The sequence below is a fragment of the Tigriopus californicus genome, chromosome 8, assembly GCF_007210705.1.
Source record: "Tigriopus californicus strain San Diego chromosome 8, Tcal_SD_v2.1, whole genome shotgun sequence".
Lineage (NCBI taxonomy): Eukaryota > Metazoa > Arthropoda > Copepoda > Harpacticoida > Harpacticidae > Tigriopus > Tigriopus californicus.
In genome coordinates, this window is record NC_081447.1 from 5,608,781 (window position 1) to 5,624,667 (window position 15,887).

A 15,887-nucleotide genomic window follows, 5' to 3' on the forward strand; every position below is an offset into this window, starting at 1 on the left:
TGGTCAGGGTTAATCAAGCATGAGAAGATTAGGACTGGTATAACAAGCATGGTGCTAATCAGACAGAGCGGGCACCCACTCCAATCACTCCGATGGAAAGCCGCAAGAATTGGACGACGAACAACAACGAAACGAACAAGATAGCGTCGTCGCCAAACTAGATGAAGCGCCTACATATGTTCGAAGTAATAGTGGTAATTGGTAAAATGGGGACTGAGGAGTAACACCGAACAAATACCTTCCTTTTGGCAGTTTTTTCCTAACCCCTGCCATGCCGCTTAAGGTCCATGTATATTGCAAAATGATATATGTATATATTGTATTCCAAGAATTTCTTTATTGAGCAAGAGACATCCACGTTCTTATTGGTGAAGTTACGATTGCAATTGAATATGAATATTACTAGTTTATTCGCATTTATTCTTTTACCCTTGTTCGACTGAGCTAGAGAAAAAAGTAAAATAGAAGATATTTTGCTCGGTGTTATTCCACTATTGCTAAGCGAGAGACATTGGATGAAATGGCCTGCTTTAACTTCCACAAGAATGTCAGAGATGAACTAATTCCCCGAAATCTTGACACAATTTTCGGGGCTAATGAGACAGTCCAATGAAGGGCACTGCACTGACCTTACTACTTGCTCGTCGAGTTCATTGACAAGGAAATGGGTTTATGTACTCAAAGTGTTGGATTACATATCCGGCCCTCCAACCCTATTATCTTCCACTTGACTTGATCCTTTCAAACTGAACGTTGGAATCATGTCCATCCTTTGAACAAGATTCCACACATTTCTAGACACGATCTACGAATTAATCGGTCGTCCGTGCAATTTCTTGAGGGTGGAGCTCGATTCGTTTATTTTCAAGTACTATGGAGACACAATATTCGGATAGTGCATATGGTAGACGTAGTCCCACTTTTTGGCACAGCTTCCAAAGTGATTGCAAGTCCACGGCGTGGGATCACTCACGCGACAAACTAAACGCGCCATGTTCTTTTCACGGAAACATGGGTCTTCCATCTTTTTGAGATTTGTCAAAAACGCCAGGGAAACCAAGTCCAAACAATCCATCAATGTTTGATTGCAACTTGGAATTCGTCTTCGCCTGCGCCTCGCTCGTGACTGAGTTCTCGCTCAACTCTCTTTCTTTCCATTTCCCCAAACCACCTTTGTAAAACTTGAAAGACAAGTCAAATGTCGACATCTTTTTCTTGATCTGCCTCTTTCGAAATGACCGCATTTCCCCCTTTCCCGCCTCTAAGGGTACCTTTCATTAATCACTCTAAAAACGCGAACAAGAAAGACTACAGTGAGCCTACGCTAAGCCTCGGATCCAGCTGAAGGTCTTTAGTTCTTATGCGATGAGTTGTTCCTTTGTCTCCGGTCTGAACTGCGAAGCCAAACATGTTTTAAAGGTGAGCATATATTTCATTGTTCGACACCTCAAGCTAAAAGAAGAGAGCTCCTCAGCTCACTCGAGACCCCCAGCCATCTAGCCCAAGCATTCTGACTGCCACTCCTTCACGCACTCACTCTCGCAGTGAGTCAGTCAGTCAAAAGGAGCATTCGTTGCAATGTTTCGAATGTTTTATGATTACAAGGAGGATCCAACGACACCAGACATTTTGGTTAGGCGTCGTACATGCCTAGATAGGTGCACACATACTACAACGCCGGCCCCAATAGGTTGAGATCAGTTACATGAGCTTGAAGTGCAATTAATATTATGGTACTAGTTTGTCTTGTTTGGGGGCGGTAGAACGGCAGTGTGCCCACCTTGGGGGCGAATGTTTCAGACACGAAAAAATCTGAACATGAGACATTATTTTTGCTTAAGACAGGACGTACATGAACGAGACGACGAAGACAAAAGAGCTGAGGGTTGGACCGGAATGATGCTATCTGGCAAAGATTTGTTACGACTCGTATTAGTTCGATTCATAACACGGCGAAGAATTGAGTCAGATGTGCCACTAAATAAAGAGAATGAACTGACTCTCATGGCTAATCAACGTTAGATTTATGTTTCTACGACCAATGAAAGATTCGTTTAATGCTGCTGAGATGCCATCGAACATTTCAAGGCATCCTTTTGTGAGTTGATACAGGAGTTCACTATCAAGCTATACTACGGACTTGTTTGAGTTACCATCGCTAAATGTCTTCAAGCCCTATTTAGCCCCTGTGTTAAATGTGTCCACTGAATTGAGACTTGAGAAGACTGTACATTTGAGACACTTGGAGCTAATTTATAGCATTAGCGCATCCTTTAGGCCTTGTTAAAGTGTTGCAAACTTCAAATTTGCACTTATGCGGTTGCAAGCTTGGCATTATCAGGTTTTTCACGCTTGTAGGGCTTTCAAAATTGCAGGGCTAATTATCAGTTCCATTAAACTTGGCGAAACCCTCGCACCTTTTTTATTAGTACAACTCAAACTCTTGCATTAAAGGTGAAGTCTCAAAAACGGCTTTCTTTTCCCTCGATTCCATACCACATTGTCAATAGATCTAGAGAAGAAGTATGTGAAGGAACATTTTTTCGCTCCTTGAAGGAATGTCATGAGGTCGGTGGGAGCATCTTCCCCCCCGGGAAATGATCGAACAACATGCCCCCAGAATACTTTGGACTTGTAGCAATGTTCAGCGTGATAGGTTCACTGTTCAAGATTTTGCACCTTTCCATACACCTGACGAAAGATTCATTTGACCAGATCTGCAGTGGAAACAGCAGCTTTTTGATGTGACTGTACGTGTTCATTGGATGCTCGGTCAATATGATTTGAATGCGTAGTTGCAAAGCGTGAAACCGGGGGGTTCGACTTGGTCGTGTCTACAAATTGTCAAACATTCGTGAATGTTCGAGTATCTGGCGCTATCTTGTACAGCATATGTTCAACCATTCCTTAATGCATCTCATCCAGTTCATCAGTCCAACCAGAGAGACAAGACCAAACAGAGGGAAAAGAGAGAGAGAGAGAGAGAGAGCAAAAGGCGACCATTATTAATAAAAGTCGTCAAATCCAACGACTTGCGAGTGTTCTTTGTTCTTTTAGCTCCGAACATTTGTCGGATTGCACCGTGATGTTTTTTCTTCCTCTCGAGTTTTGTTTTCGAGTCTTCGCTTTCCACGCTCCGTCGTTCGTTTCCTCGTTCGTTCTTTGGTGCGTTCGTCCGCTCCAAGACCCTAGGAAATCTTACACCCAGAAGGGCTCAGTTCAAGCCCACGGTCATGTTTCCTTTCTCCATACCTCACTCGCTCACACACTCCGTCTCTCTCTGCTCGCTTCGTGTATTCGTACAGTTTGCAGCTTCCATATTTCCCGGCACATGCAGTTACTAACTTCTCAGTCCATACGTACGTGTGTTCTACACTAGTCAGAACAGAGCGGCAGCCACATCCAACAAAACCAAGTCCCAACGTTCTACGAGCCCACCAACCAACCACCCAACCAACCAACCAACGGTCGAACGGACATGGACCTCGACTAGAGAGAACACGAAGCGAGAAAGAGAAAGAGAGAGACCTCGAAACAGCCTGTCTACAAGACTACGATTTGTTGCAGTCATTTAGCAAACACTGTAAATGTAGTGCTAGTCTTGTAACTGAGTTCGCCCGACGCCGTTTGTCTCTCTTTCTATGCTATCCTCTGCAGACGAGGCGACAAAAAAGAGCTGGCGGTGAGGTTCGAGGCCGCTCTCCCTCCCTCCCCTCCCTCCTTCCTTCCTTCCAGGCTGGCCCTCAACTTCTTCGCTCAAGAGCATTGATTCTTATGGCTTGTATGACTTTTTTCAGCCAGGCAGGAATCAGCGTGTCCCATTTACAAGACAAGACAAACATGAACAAACCGACCGACCGAGGAGCGAAACCCAGAGCGCCGCCGACGAGAGGACCAGCAGGCCAGCTTGCTCTGAAAAGGTGGAGCCACAAAGGGGGAACCACTTGAAACGGGGGGCCCACATTGGTCCTCGTCCGCTTGATCCCTCCTCTTTCATGTAGGAACTAATGAATGAACATGGTGGGGACGCCGGCGCGGCTTGGGTGGTCTCACCCATCCAAGCGCGCCCGAACATCTCATACCCGAGGAGGATCTCTGGGCTTGCCTGACAGACCTCAAGCTTGTCAGTACATTAAGTCAATGTGTGTCGCGTTCTCCAAGGGGTGGTGCTGCTAGGGCTGGAGGACCCGTGCGTGCATTCACCAGTCCAGTATGTACGAAGACTACTTCACAAAGGGATTCCAGCAATTGCTTGAGGCTTGCTCGTTTGCTACTCGATTGTACTCGTGTCGTGGTGGTGTCTCAAGTGGACGAGGAACAACTTGGTCGCGGGATCAACGTGTCCCTCGGAGTCGACGGAACATGGTCTATGTCAGAGAGGGCGGCGAGCAGCATCGCCACTGAAGCGCCTTCGCATTTGCTCGCCCTCGCGGTAATCGCCGGTGTGTGCCCTCTAAGGGGATCAACCGCCGTCGTCGCTTCTCGATCGGTCTTGGATCGCGCAATCGCCGCCCGAGCCGACGACGACGCCGTCGTCTTGTAATGGTCATGTTAACTTTGTCAAACATTTGTAGTACATCCTCAGGATAATTGGGAGTTATGTTTTTAATGTGAAGCGGACAAAAACCTGTGGTTGGGTTGCTCCTTCTTCGTGATAAGGTTTTTCGAAGCAATTAAACCAAGTCGGACAGAATATTTCTGAGTCCAACTCATAACTGACCTCAACAATAAGCGTGTGGTGGACTAGTGGTTATTTTCTTGTATTATGTGTTATCTTCACTGTAGACGAGATCTGGTCGCGATTTCTCGATCAGTCGAGGCTTTGTGACACAGCCACCACGTATTACCACGTCTTTCTCAACTAGTGCATGGCCCACATTGGAAGATCATTTTTGTTTTGACAAAGTTGCCATCACGTCGTGTGGTTCCGGTGGCTCCACTATTATGTCATTTCCTTCATTCGCCTACTCAAGTGCAAATATTTCCTCATATCATAACCACTCTGCTCAGGTAAGACCCAAAGATCTATAGCCAGGGTTTAGTATACATACTACTGGGGCGAAGCTGCGAATGCATTTGTCAGGAACCATCATCTGGCCAATGCTTTGGTCTTGCATGTTGATCCCAAGGAAGTTATCAATTTGAAAAGTTCAAAATGGATTGTTCAACCAACTTCGGTATTCTGCCGCCAAAAAAAACCCAAGTCCTCATAACATTCATTTTTGGAAGTGACAGTTCCCCGATTGTTTGCACATGCAGGAAAAAAAGAGTTTGGCGGGCAACAATTGTGCGACAGTTTTCTGACTTTGGATGTTGAAGTGACAAGATACATTAAAGTTGTTTACGCCTGAAGTTTGCGAACTGATAATCACATATGAAGATGTCCTTCGTGTTGTTGACATGGGTGTCTTTGATTGAGGCCGAAATCAATTAACAATATTGTGAAATGCATTTACACTATTTATCTTTGAATTTTGAAGATCGCCGAACGGGCTAATGACAAAGTCAACGAAGAATTCGTCTTATCTCTTGTTCATCCACATTTTCTGGGACCCATCTTGTTTATACAGGGATAGGGAATCCAGTGTTTCATAATAGTGAGGGATACACTAGAAAGTTTCGAGAGGCCCAAGCAATATTGGTTTGCTTTTTACCGCTCTTAAACACCCACCAGCGTGTTGAAAATAATTGTGTGAAAAAAAAATGTATGAGCCATTACACCTGAAATGGTCTCCAATTTCCGTTGGTGAACCTGGAAACAGGCGAAAAAAAAGAAAGAAAGATCCGTTTTAAGTTATTTTGTGGCATCACCGTCGACGTCAACATCCCTCCCCTTCAAATTTGAAGTCTCTTCAAGCCAATGAAAACGTCCATCCGCCTTTTGTGTGCGTGTCTGTCCGTCTGTAATTATTGCATTAAAAGCAAATCATATAAATTTCCGTCAAGGGTGTCTTATTGCCCCGCTAAAATGCCGCCACCTCTATAAACTGTGTTTTAAACACTTTTTTTTGCCAATAGAAACCGCTCAAAGAATTGGCGCGAACATTTGAATGAAACCCAGGCAATGGGATCATAAATCGTTGGCTTATGAAGTAATTCCAAGCTTCTAATTGGACTGAGTGTCAGTTTGAAGAGTTGGCGTTATTTAGCCGAGCGAACTGGCAGCAGTTGTAGTTAAATTAGCAGACGAGTTTCCAACTTGAAGAGAACAACGACGCTGATGATCATTGTGGCGATGATCATCATCAGTAGAAGAATTATTTCAACTCAACTTGCCACAGGAAGGAAGTGAGGGCGATAGAGTTACGCGCGAATTTTTTCCCCTGTGCAGAGCGAACTATTCAAGAAATGTGGGATTGTTCCAATTTGAGACTAATTATGACCGACTCCGGGACTCCCGGTACATACAATGAAAGTCTATATCTTGAGCTAAGCTCTGGACGAACTTGTAGATACGTAGATCTAGTCTCAAGATGGCTTTGAAATTAACACTTTCAATGTGGATGGTGTTACAATCAAATTCCCCGAGGCCGCAGCGAACAAAAACACCCGCACTTGAAGTTGTTTCTTGAGTTCCCATCATCTTTTCCCTTGTTTTTAGTCCAATGGGGTGTTTAGCCCTCCTCATCTCGTTTGTGTGAATGTGTTTTTGGTGAGCGGTCGGTATTCAAAATCGAAAACAAAGGAGGGGGAAATATGACCGAGTGGATTTAGAATTTCACGTTTTAATCGGGCGAATTTGTGAAGTCGCCATAAATCCACCCAGGGGCAAACCAATAACTCATCCCTCCTCTAACGCCAATCACCATCATCATCACCATCAACTTTCGTTCGAGGCCATGGGAACCTTGTGTCCTGTGGCAATGCCATTACTCGCATCTAGCACCCCTTCAATCTTGGGAGAACAGCGCGGGAGAGAATGAAAGATCTACACATTTTTCACTCATTATTATTGTTTTCAATCGCAAACTCGACGTAGTTATGATATGTGTGAGGAAGTGTTTTATCCATTGGCCTGCCAAACGGACTGTGAACTTGTGACCTTTTCTTAGGGAATGTCTCACGAACTAGCGGAGGCCAATTTTCAGCTCATTGGCGCCAATGGCGGCCTCCTTCGCCACCCTCATGATACTCCTGATCATCTGGCTCCTGCTCTTCGTCGCCAATGACTTGACTCTGGATATTGTACCCAGGACTACCAACTACTACTGTAGTAGCGAGTAAGCACGTAGAGAAATTGGTCGATTCGCCTCGAGCTTCGGCTGATGAAGTCGATCACTTCATGATCTTGAGAAGTCCAAAATGTCGCCACTTTGTCATGCTGCTGGCATCATTGGGAGGAACGTATTTGACAGATTTTTCTCCCTGTGAAAGGGAGTAAATATGTGAGAAAAGAATGTCTGGGATGTCTGGTGGTAGTATATTTATGATTCTCTGGTATTGCTTCTGTCCTTGATAAGTACCATGAAGAGGCGACGACTTCTCAACTTTTCCAATACCCACGGTAATTCACGGTACTTTTGCCATTTAGTACAACTGTACATCCAAAAGAAAACAAAAGCTTTCAGGCAAAGATGGACTATCGACAATCGGCTGGTTAGCCGTGACCACCATTTGTCATGGATTTGTTTGGACATCCCAATCAAGCTCTCATCTATCAAGTGCCGATGAATAATTACTCGAAAAGTAACGATTTGTGGGTTTGGTGCCACATTGACCAGTTACAATTAATGGGACTGTTCCTCTCTCTCTCTCGTTCTCTCTTCCTCTCTTGCACTCTTTCCCTTTTTCCCCACTTTGAGCAGATGCATTTTATCTCCCGAAACCATGACCGCTATGAAACATTTAACTGATAAACTTGCCAATTCTATCGTATTTATTGTAGCTGCGCAAGAGGTAAAAGTAGAAGTAGGCAGCATTCAGGCAACCAACTTATGAAGCTCGTCTATCTTCCATCCCGAGTTGGGAACTTGGTTAAGCGGCACAATCCTTTTGAATGCAAACCATCTCATTGAAAACCGAAAACTGAGCAAAAGCAGTTGATAACCAGGCTGCAGCATTTGGTCGTCTTCCTGCCTCTTTCCATCTTCCAACCATTTCATTTCTGGACGACTCCCTTGGCGGATGGATGGTTGCCAACTAGTCGAAAGAACCAAATACGTACGAACATACTTCGCTCGTCGGCGTGTTCTGTTCAGACCGAGGCAGAAAAAGAGAGCGACAATTTGACAATTTGCATAATTTCAAGAGCGCTTCTAGTTATCTCTTTGTACAGGATGAGAATTGTCGGAGCTGCGGTTAATGGTCGTTGAATGTGTTTCAAACTAAATGAGCAAAATGCACACTCTCAAATGGCCTTCCCCCATTCTTGTTAGGCACACAATGAACTTGTAGCACAGAGAGGGAAAGGCCTACGCTTACTCTTAGAGTAAGAAAATAAAGACAACGCCATACCCAGTGCATATGCATCGAACTAAATGTCTTCTTCTTGGGTCATTACAGATCTTGAATCAATTTGCTCACAACGCATCGATATCCCCGTCTGATCGGAGCCGGAGCCCGATCCGAGGCCTCAATCCGAACGAAAGCATGCAATTACAGACCCATAGTGGCCTCACCAGTCCAAACGGAGCACCTTCGACAGCGGGCGGAAACGTCACTCCAGCAGGAGTTTGTCTTTCATCGGGCAGTACCGGAGGGGCTAGCACACCGGGAGCGATCGAACGAATCAACGGAGGCACGCCCACCCACGGCATGGCCGGCAGTGGCACGGGTTCCAATTCAGCGGCGGTTAGCCCAATCTTATCAGGTCCGGGATCGCATTCTCCCGCCATTGGCGGCATCACACCGACTTCTTCGGGCCTTAGCTTTAGCGCCAGCAGCCTGATGGGCTCCTCAGTGACTCCGTGCAGTACAAGCGGCCCCATGGGTGGTAGCATGGCTGGGATGACTGACCCAGTGACGGGTCAGCTCCTAGCTGATTGCGACCCCGCTCGCCTGGCGGCCCTCTCGTACCCTCGTTTGGGCGCTGGCGGATTGGCTCCCATGTACTCTGCCGCATCATATCCCAGCACAGACCAAAATCCCTATCCCAGTATTGCTATGGAAAACACATTTTATGGAACTCTGGTAAGTCTATTTAAACTTATTCAAATCAATTCACGTCCTTCCAAGAACGTATGATTTTTTTGCCAAGGTGTATGACTCATTGTTTGGTTCAAACTATCGAAGCATGATTAGCCTGTGTAACTAGGTGACACTCTTCTTCGAAAGAAGCCAAAGAGTACTAGGCCAGAGACTCTGATGCATGAATGTGACTTGGAGCGCTTATCATACTTGCTTGTTCTCCAACCAAAGCAACTACTCGTGTTTTCCGTCCAATACACGACTTACACACCCAAACAAACAAACCCCGTAATTGCAGTGGTTAATTAAAGCCATAAAAATACATATGCTACGATAGTGATCTAAGCCAGGCCAAGCCCTACCCAAAACAACACAAGCCATAATCAATAGAATAAAGAATATGGTCCACTAAGCACTCCCTCCAACTAGGGGTACTCTGGTGCCGAGATTGTGTAGAGACTCCTTGTGAGCTTCACACTTGGTCCTTAGTGGCCCTGGGTCGTAATAATGTCGCTGCTAATGCAATTGGACGTGTACGACATTCCCCTGAAATGCATCACACAACTCTTCACCGTCAAATTCAAGCTGGCTTCAAGGAGCTCGACCAAATTGGTCCACAATGGCTTCAGACAAGCGAAAACCAACGAGCGAGACAGCAGCCCCGACGACAACTGCCTCCGTGGCTCATTTCAGACGCGACGGACGGCTTTTATTTGAGGGCTGCCTCTATCTAGCCATAAAAAAGCCTCGAGTTGACGGCAAAGAGGGACTGCTTCTGCGCCTGGTGCTGCTTCTTACCTTTATTAAACCCATTAGTGGATCCCCCCCTTTTCGTACTTGAAGAGCCCAACTCGGGTTCACATCTCACTGATGAAGAAAAAAAAAGCGATGACCGTAGATGGTACATTTGGTTTCATTAAGGGCTTTTCAGCAACGTGGCTTCGTATACATCTACCCCCTTTCCTTGGACTTCGGTTTTGTTCAAGATCGTTTTTCGAGGCTGATCTGCGATTTTCACCTCAAATAACCAATGTAATACAGGCTGATCTGCGGTTGAAATACAGTGATTGATACCGATCACGAACCATCGCCGTCATGGCGGTAGTTATTGTGTTCTCATCGTGTGAGACGTCTTGTTGAGTATGAAATTGTCATCATGGACAGGTAGAAGTGTCCATAGGAGGATCTCATTGTGCCTCCAATGATGATAGGGACGGATTGGATGTGATTGGTTTCTGTTATGCCCGTGGTTTGTTTCTCAAGATCCTACGTACAGGAGACCTTAGTGGGTTGGCTCTTCTGGGCGAGTTGCTCCATTAGTCGGGGAAATCATGTGAACTACAAAGAACCCCGAACAAATACGCGATACAGAACTCACACGCTCAAAGCCATATTTGCGGTTGGAGATGAGAAATCGGCATGTTTTCTGATGATTTCCACGACGCCCTTATGCTTGTCATTCAAGTCGCATTGAAGACGGATAGTACCCTGACGAGATAGGTCCATTTTCACCTCACATGATAGTCGATCCATGTTTTGTCATCATGTTATCTAGTTGTTCTTGTGTGCAAACACCTCCAAACCAGTTTCCAGACCAATGGCGTGGAAGAAACCATGTTTTCAATATCTTGTACTACGTACAGAATGCGTTTGATGATATTCGCTGGAATCAGTCGTCGTTGACTCCCTTTGCCTGGGATATGTACTAGACTCCCTTTCTTCGATTCCTCTTCACCTTGGTCGAGTAGTCAACGAGCTGAAGAGCTGAAGGATTCGAGTGTTTTATCTCAAGACTTGATAACGTCACGACTCAATGGGAGTGAAGAATGCCTATCTTGTTGCTTGGAAATGAACAAGTTAAAACAAAACTGAGTTGCAATCGGGGCTGCCTATCCAAGGTATTTGGCAGTATCAAAAATTTGAAATACCTTGTTCCAATTATGATCCAACACTCGCATGGTAGCGTACTACAATAAATTAAAGACGCCCTGTTAGTAATTAGGTTTTGATACCATGGGTTGTTGCAGTTGTTGAGATGATTATTCAGTATCCGCTTGTTGGGATACAGACCGACTAGTTAGCTGGATGGATGGATGGATGGATGGATGGATGGTTGGGTTGGTATTGCGGCGATATCAGTCACTTTTCTCGTCTCCTGTCCAAGTGAGGCAATGAGTGAGTGAGTGAGTGAGCGAGCGAGCGAGTGGTACCAGTACAACAAGCACCAACAACGAGAGCTGTCGTATCACTTCCATTATCAATTGCTGGCATCGCTTGTCAGCAGGCGAAAAAAGTCACCAACATGAGTCGATTCCACTGTTGGAAAAATAATCATCAGCTTCGAATGGAACCGTTTCCAAATCCAATCTAACGACATTCATCCATGTTCTACCTGACCTGTCGAGTAATAAAAAGTCTGATTAGATCCTGGAAGATCTCTGATTAGCAACCATAACGGGAATACTTTGAATTCAATAACAACCAAGGCAGTAGTTCCAAGTGTTTGGATTATTTTGACCTTCGTGTGCCAACGTGGCACTTGGCATGTCAGTTTTTGAAACAATGACGTCATTCGGCAATGCTAATGAAACGCGAAACAGTTTCTTGCCTCACAAAACAGGCAGCAGCTGGAAAAGGTTGTTTCAAATCTTTAGACCCTCGCCAATCGTGTTGGAGACTTTGAGTCCGCCTTCAAAGTCCATCATTCCCTCCATCACGAGCTAATATCGCATAGTTGTGAGGTGAAGGGGGTCACCTAATGTCAGATATCAGTCGTTTCATGTCGTCTTTACTCGCAGCTTGTGAGATAGGCAGAGATTTCGACGACGATGACACCAAAATAGTCCTGTAATGAGAGAAGCGTCTCAACTTGAATTTTAACCAATTAAAAAAGAAACCACCCCGTATCTCCCGCTAATGCTTATTGCCATTTAGATCCAGGAGATCTACTCATATACAGGGGTTTATCATAACTTAGCTTCATTAATAATGGTGGAGATCTCTGCTGCCAAGCTCTCCTCTCATTGTTGGAAGAAGACACACAGGAAAGAGTGAAGAAGCCACGACGACATCTCTCGAAGACGAAGCCAGCAAGTGGGAAAGAACGAGGGTACAGTACTCAGCGGCAGTCATTGTCTCAAAATCGCCAAATGCTTGACATGCCTCTATGGCACCTTAGGAGATGTATTCTGTGAAAACAACCCACTTGGTATAGATCACAATCTTTGCTTTTGTGTGTGTGCGTGAGTGAGTGTGCTGAGGATCGTCGCTTTCGTCGTCGTCGCCATTTCGTGTGGTGTGGAGATACGAAGTTCTATCGTCATGTTCTCCAACACTATTTCAACCTCTTCAGATCGATCTGTACGACATGTACATATAGAGGAGAGACTGACCTCCTGTGGGGATGCCAGACAAGCTTGATAGGAGTTGGAAAACATTCTTAAACCAGCAGGCGCCGATCCCTGTGTCTCCAAAGGATCCTGGAGTGATCCCGAGTTAGAACACAGCATTATTTCATTTGTCTAATTTACCGTGTACAAGCAGGGCATCACGGGTTGTACTTATATTCTGTATGAAGGGTACGTACGCATTCCTCAGCATCATTCACTAACCAAACGAACCAGTCAACCCATTCCCTAGTCAATAGATGGTATCCAAGCCAGTCAGTCAATGAGTCAGAAAGCTGGGAAGAGATCCCGGGGATGGATTTTGAATCAAACAGAGAAGACCAATGATGCGTATGGAAGTGCTTGAAATATGATCTTATTCAATATGCTTGAAAACAAGGGAGCAATCCCCTCCCGGCTTTTCACAGACAGAGAAATTGTGGAAGAAGTAGAATGAAAATCGAATGTAACACCAGACACATCCTCCTCCAACATCGATGTTCGTCTGCTATACAAGCTTGGAATGTCAGCAATGTGTTCGATTGATTCTTTGATTCTGATATACAGAGATTATCCTTCACGGGAACAATCCATGTTTACCTTTCTACCTTTCACTCTCAAGACGCTATTGGCTTGGATGACATAATTCCGTGACAAATGATCGATCTGGTTCGATTTGTGAGGAAGGAAATTGACTTGAATGCTGCCCAAATATGTGGCCTTTGTATGTCGTAGGTGTGACAGCCACCGTTGGCGGATTCAATTCTCGTTAGGATAGAAACCACCATCGACAAGGTGGGATGGAAGTCACACTGAATATCGTGTGTTGTTTTATCATGAGTACCGTTCGTCAAAAGACATTCTTGGATGATTTTAATTTGGTCTTTCGGCGTGCGTCCATTTACATTCCAAGTTGAACCATTATCCACTATCAAAGACAACCATCTCCCTGGCCCTGAAAAGACGACAATTGATAGAAACTGCTTGAAAAAGAGAAGTGGCAAGCAAGAAGATATAGAAAGAACGACTGAACGAGAGACAGAAAAGAAGACATTTATTTATCGTCGGTTAAAAGAAAAACCTCCGCCGATTTCCTGTACGATCCGATGGATGCGATTACACTCGTACTCCCAAAGAGCATTTCCTCCCGAGCTTCCACCTTATTTTCATCAATTCTGGGTGCCATGACCATAACCATTTGTTGTCTTCTCGGTCTCTTTTTGTGTTTTTTGTGTGAAGGAATGGGAAGAAGAGAAAGGGAGAAGTTCAATTTCCAAGGTGATTGGTTGCTCACTTTGGTCGAAAAGCAATTCCACGAACGATGATGCGATAGCTTTTACTACTTACTTTATTTGACTGGTTTCGTCTCATTGAGGCAATAATTTCACTGCTATTCTTTTTGGCTTGAGGAAGTTGTGTTATTGGCTGGCCAACAAAGCAGACTCGATTCCAATTCGAGACAAACTTAAAGCACTCTTAACGATCTCCAGTCACGCAGAGCTCGGACTGAAACCTTTGTCATTCTCATGGAGTCTGTCCGCAACGGTTTTTATGGATAATTATTCAATCATGGTGCTGTAAACACCCAAACAAAGGTGCTAATTTTGCCCAGCCATGATGCTAGACCGACACGATTCGTTTTTCCGACTCGCATCGGAGGATATTGGCTCGCTCGATGATCATTAAAACAACGTCGAGAATGTCGGAGGGGTGGTTAGTTAGTGGCTGATTTTGCATAGTTCTAATCTCATTTTGCTCTCAACGACAAAGCTACTTCAGTGCTACTACTTTGCCTTCACCGTCCAAGTTCATCCGCTTGAGAAGTGGGTGGCCTAAAAGAAACAAAGAGCCTAGCATTCCACAATCAAAGTCACTTAACATCATTTCGAGATGGTGGTGGTCAGATCAGTCAGTAATCGTAGACTTGAGTTAGAGTGTCCGACGAGCTTAATGGCTGTAATAGCAGGAGTACACTGGAAGTAGTCCTCTGCATACCCTTGCTCGCTGGTCAGCAAACAAACATAGCTCAAATGCCTGACATTGCCACTTGGCAGCTTGAATATGCTAACAAGCAATGGACTATTAACTAACCGTGGAAAATAGATAAAATTCAATTCCCCTCCCTTGAATTAATGGCCATTTACGAAGCTCAAAGAAAATAGTAGAGAGCAAATCAGTGGAGAAGAAAAGCGAAGGCAACTTTGCGACCTTTAACTCTCCCTCGGCCACTTAAAAAGAGGAGAGGAGAGGGGGGGGGGGCAAGAATAAGGATGGGCGTTACACGTACCCCGTACACGTACACAGGTACTCTCTTCACTCTTAGTACCTTCTTTCTCTCTTTTGCACACACACACACATGCAGATACACATAGTGCAATCATTAAACCCACGACTTTTATCCATCCCGTAAATGAAGCATAATTTATGCAATCTAGAGGGACGAGAGAGAGGTATTTCATATTTCCTGCAAAGTCTGCATCGCCAACGAAGCAGCCTCCCGAATGGTCTAAGTAGTCGTAGTCCATGCGAAATAAATTATCTTTGATTTAGTGGCTGCAATTTGTTAGCAATCTTCCTGGTTCCGCTATGGTTTTCCACCACATTTGTTAGGTCATTTTATCGTGCTTTCAGCTATCAATCTGCACACAACCCGTGTATGCATGAACAGTTGAACCCTCGAGTCCGAAGATTAATTTTGGCCCAGACGTTTTGATACGAGAGTGGCTCGGAAAATGAGAATGAGCGAGTACATGTTTGTTGTTTGGTGGTAATCTTTACAAGTCCTGATTCTTGATCAAGGAGCCTTCGCTGCCGTCACCGCCTTCGCTAGTTTTTTGGCCCCGAAAAAGAGAAACATGCTTTGTCTTGATTACATTGTTAATGAAGGAGCTAAAACAATGAGCAATTTGTTTGATGTGCTGAACACGCACATGGCAGGTAAGCCAACGAGCAGCGAGGCATGAACCTAGCTCTCAACCAACCACCGCACAAGGCTGTCCATGTACTAGGTACATACACAAACCATAGTTTTAGTGGTTTTCTCTTCTGCTATACCTCCTCATACTATCCATAAAGTCAGTTTGTCACAAGGCGTCGTTCTAGGAAAGGCAGGCGAAGCCCCAGTAACGTTAAGTGGTCGCAATTTTGGAATGGCAGCGTAAGCGATATTAATCTCCAGGAATAAGTATACTTCAGTCAGCAACCAGTCTCTCCCACCTTCAACTTCCCTCCCTCTTTTGAATGAGCGAGTACTTATTACCGACATATGTAGTCTTTTGGTATACCAACCTGAGCACACATACGTAGAAATTTTCATCCTCTTAATGCTAAACACGTTGGTTATGGGTCGATTGGACTGGTTGGAAGGGGGGGGGG

General features: G+C 44.9%; 1 protein-coding gene and 1 long non-coding RNA gene across 2 annotated transcripts in view; one reads left to right on the plus strand and one right to left on the minus strand.

The window, feature by feature from the left end:
• Window positions 1–3,353: 3,353 nt before the first annotated feature.
• The window catches only part of LOC131884673 (homeobox protein araucan-like), a 42,565-nt gene continuing 30,031 nt past the window's right edge, over window positions 3,354–15,887 (plus strand). Inside the window, exons 1-2 of the mRNA XM_059232514.1 lie at window positions 3,354–5,010; window positions 8,503–9,129. Of these exons, the coding sequence (XP_059088497.1) occupies window positions 4,945–5,010; window positions 8,503–9,129 (693 nt within the window). The 5' untranslated portion in view covers window positions 3,354–4,944. The remainder of the gene's footprint in view (window positions 5,011–8,502; window positions 9,130–15,887) is intronic.
• LOC131884688 (uncharacterized) overlaps window positions 12,873–15,887 on the minus strand; it is a 4,252-nt gene continuing 1,237 nt past the window's right edge. Inside the window, exon 2 of the long non-coding RNA XR_009373745.1 lies at window positions 12,873–13,467. This is a non-coding gene — a long non-coding RNA (uncharacterized LOC131884688). The remainder of the gene's footprint in view (window positions 13,468–15,887) is intronic.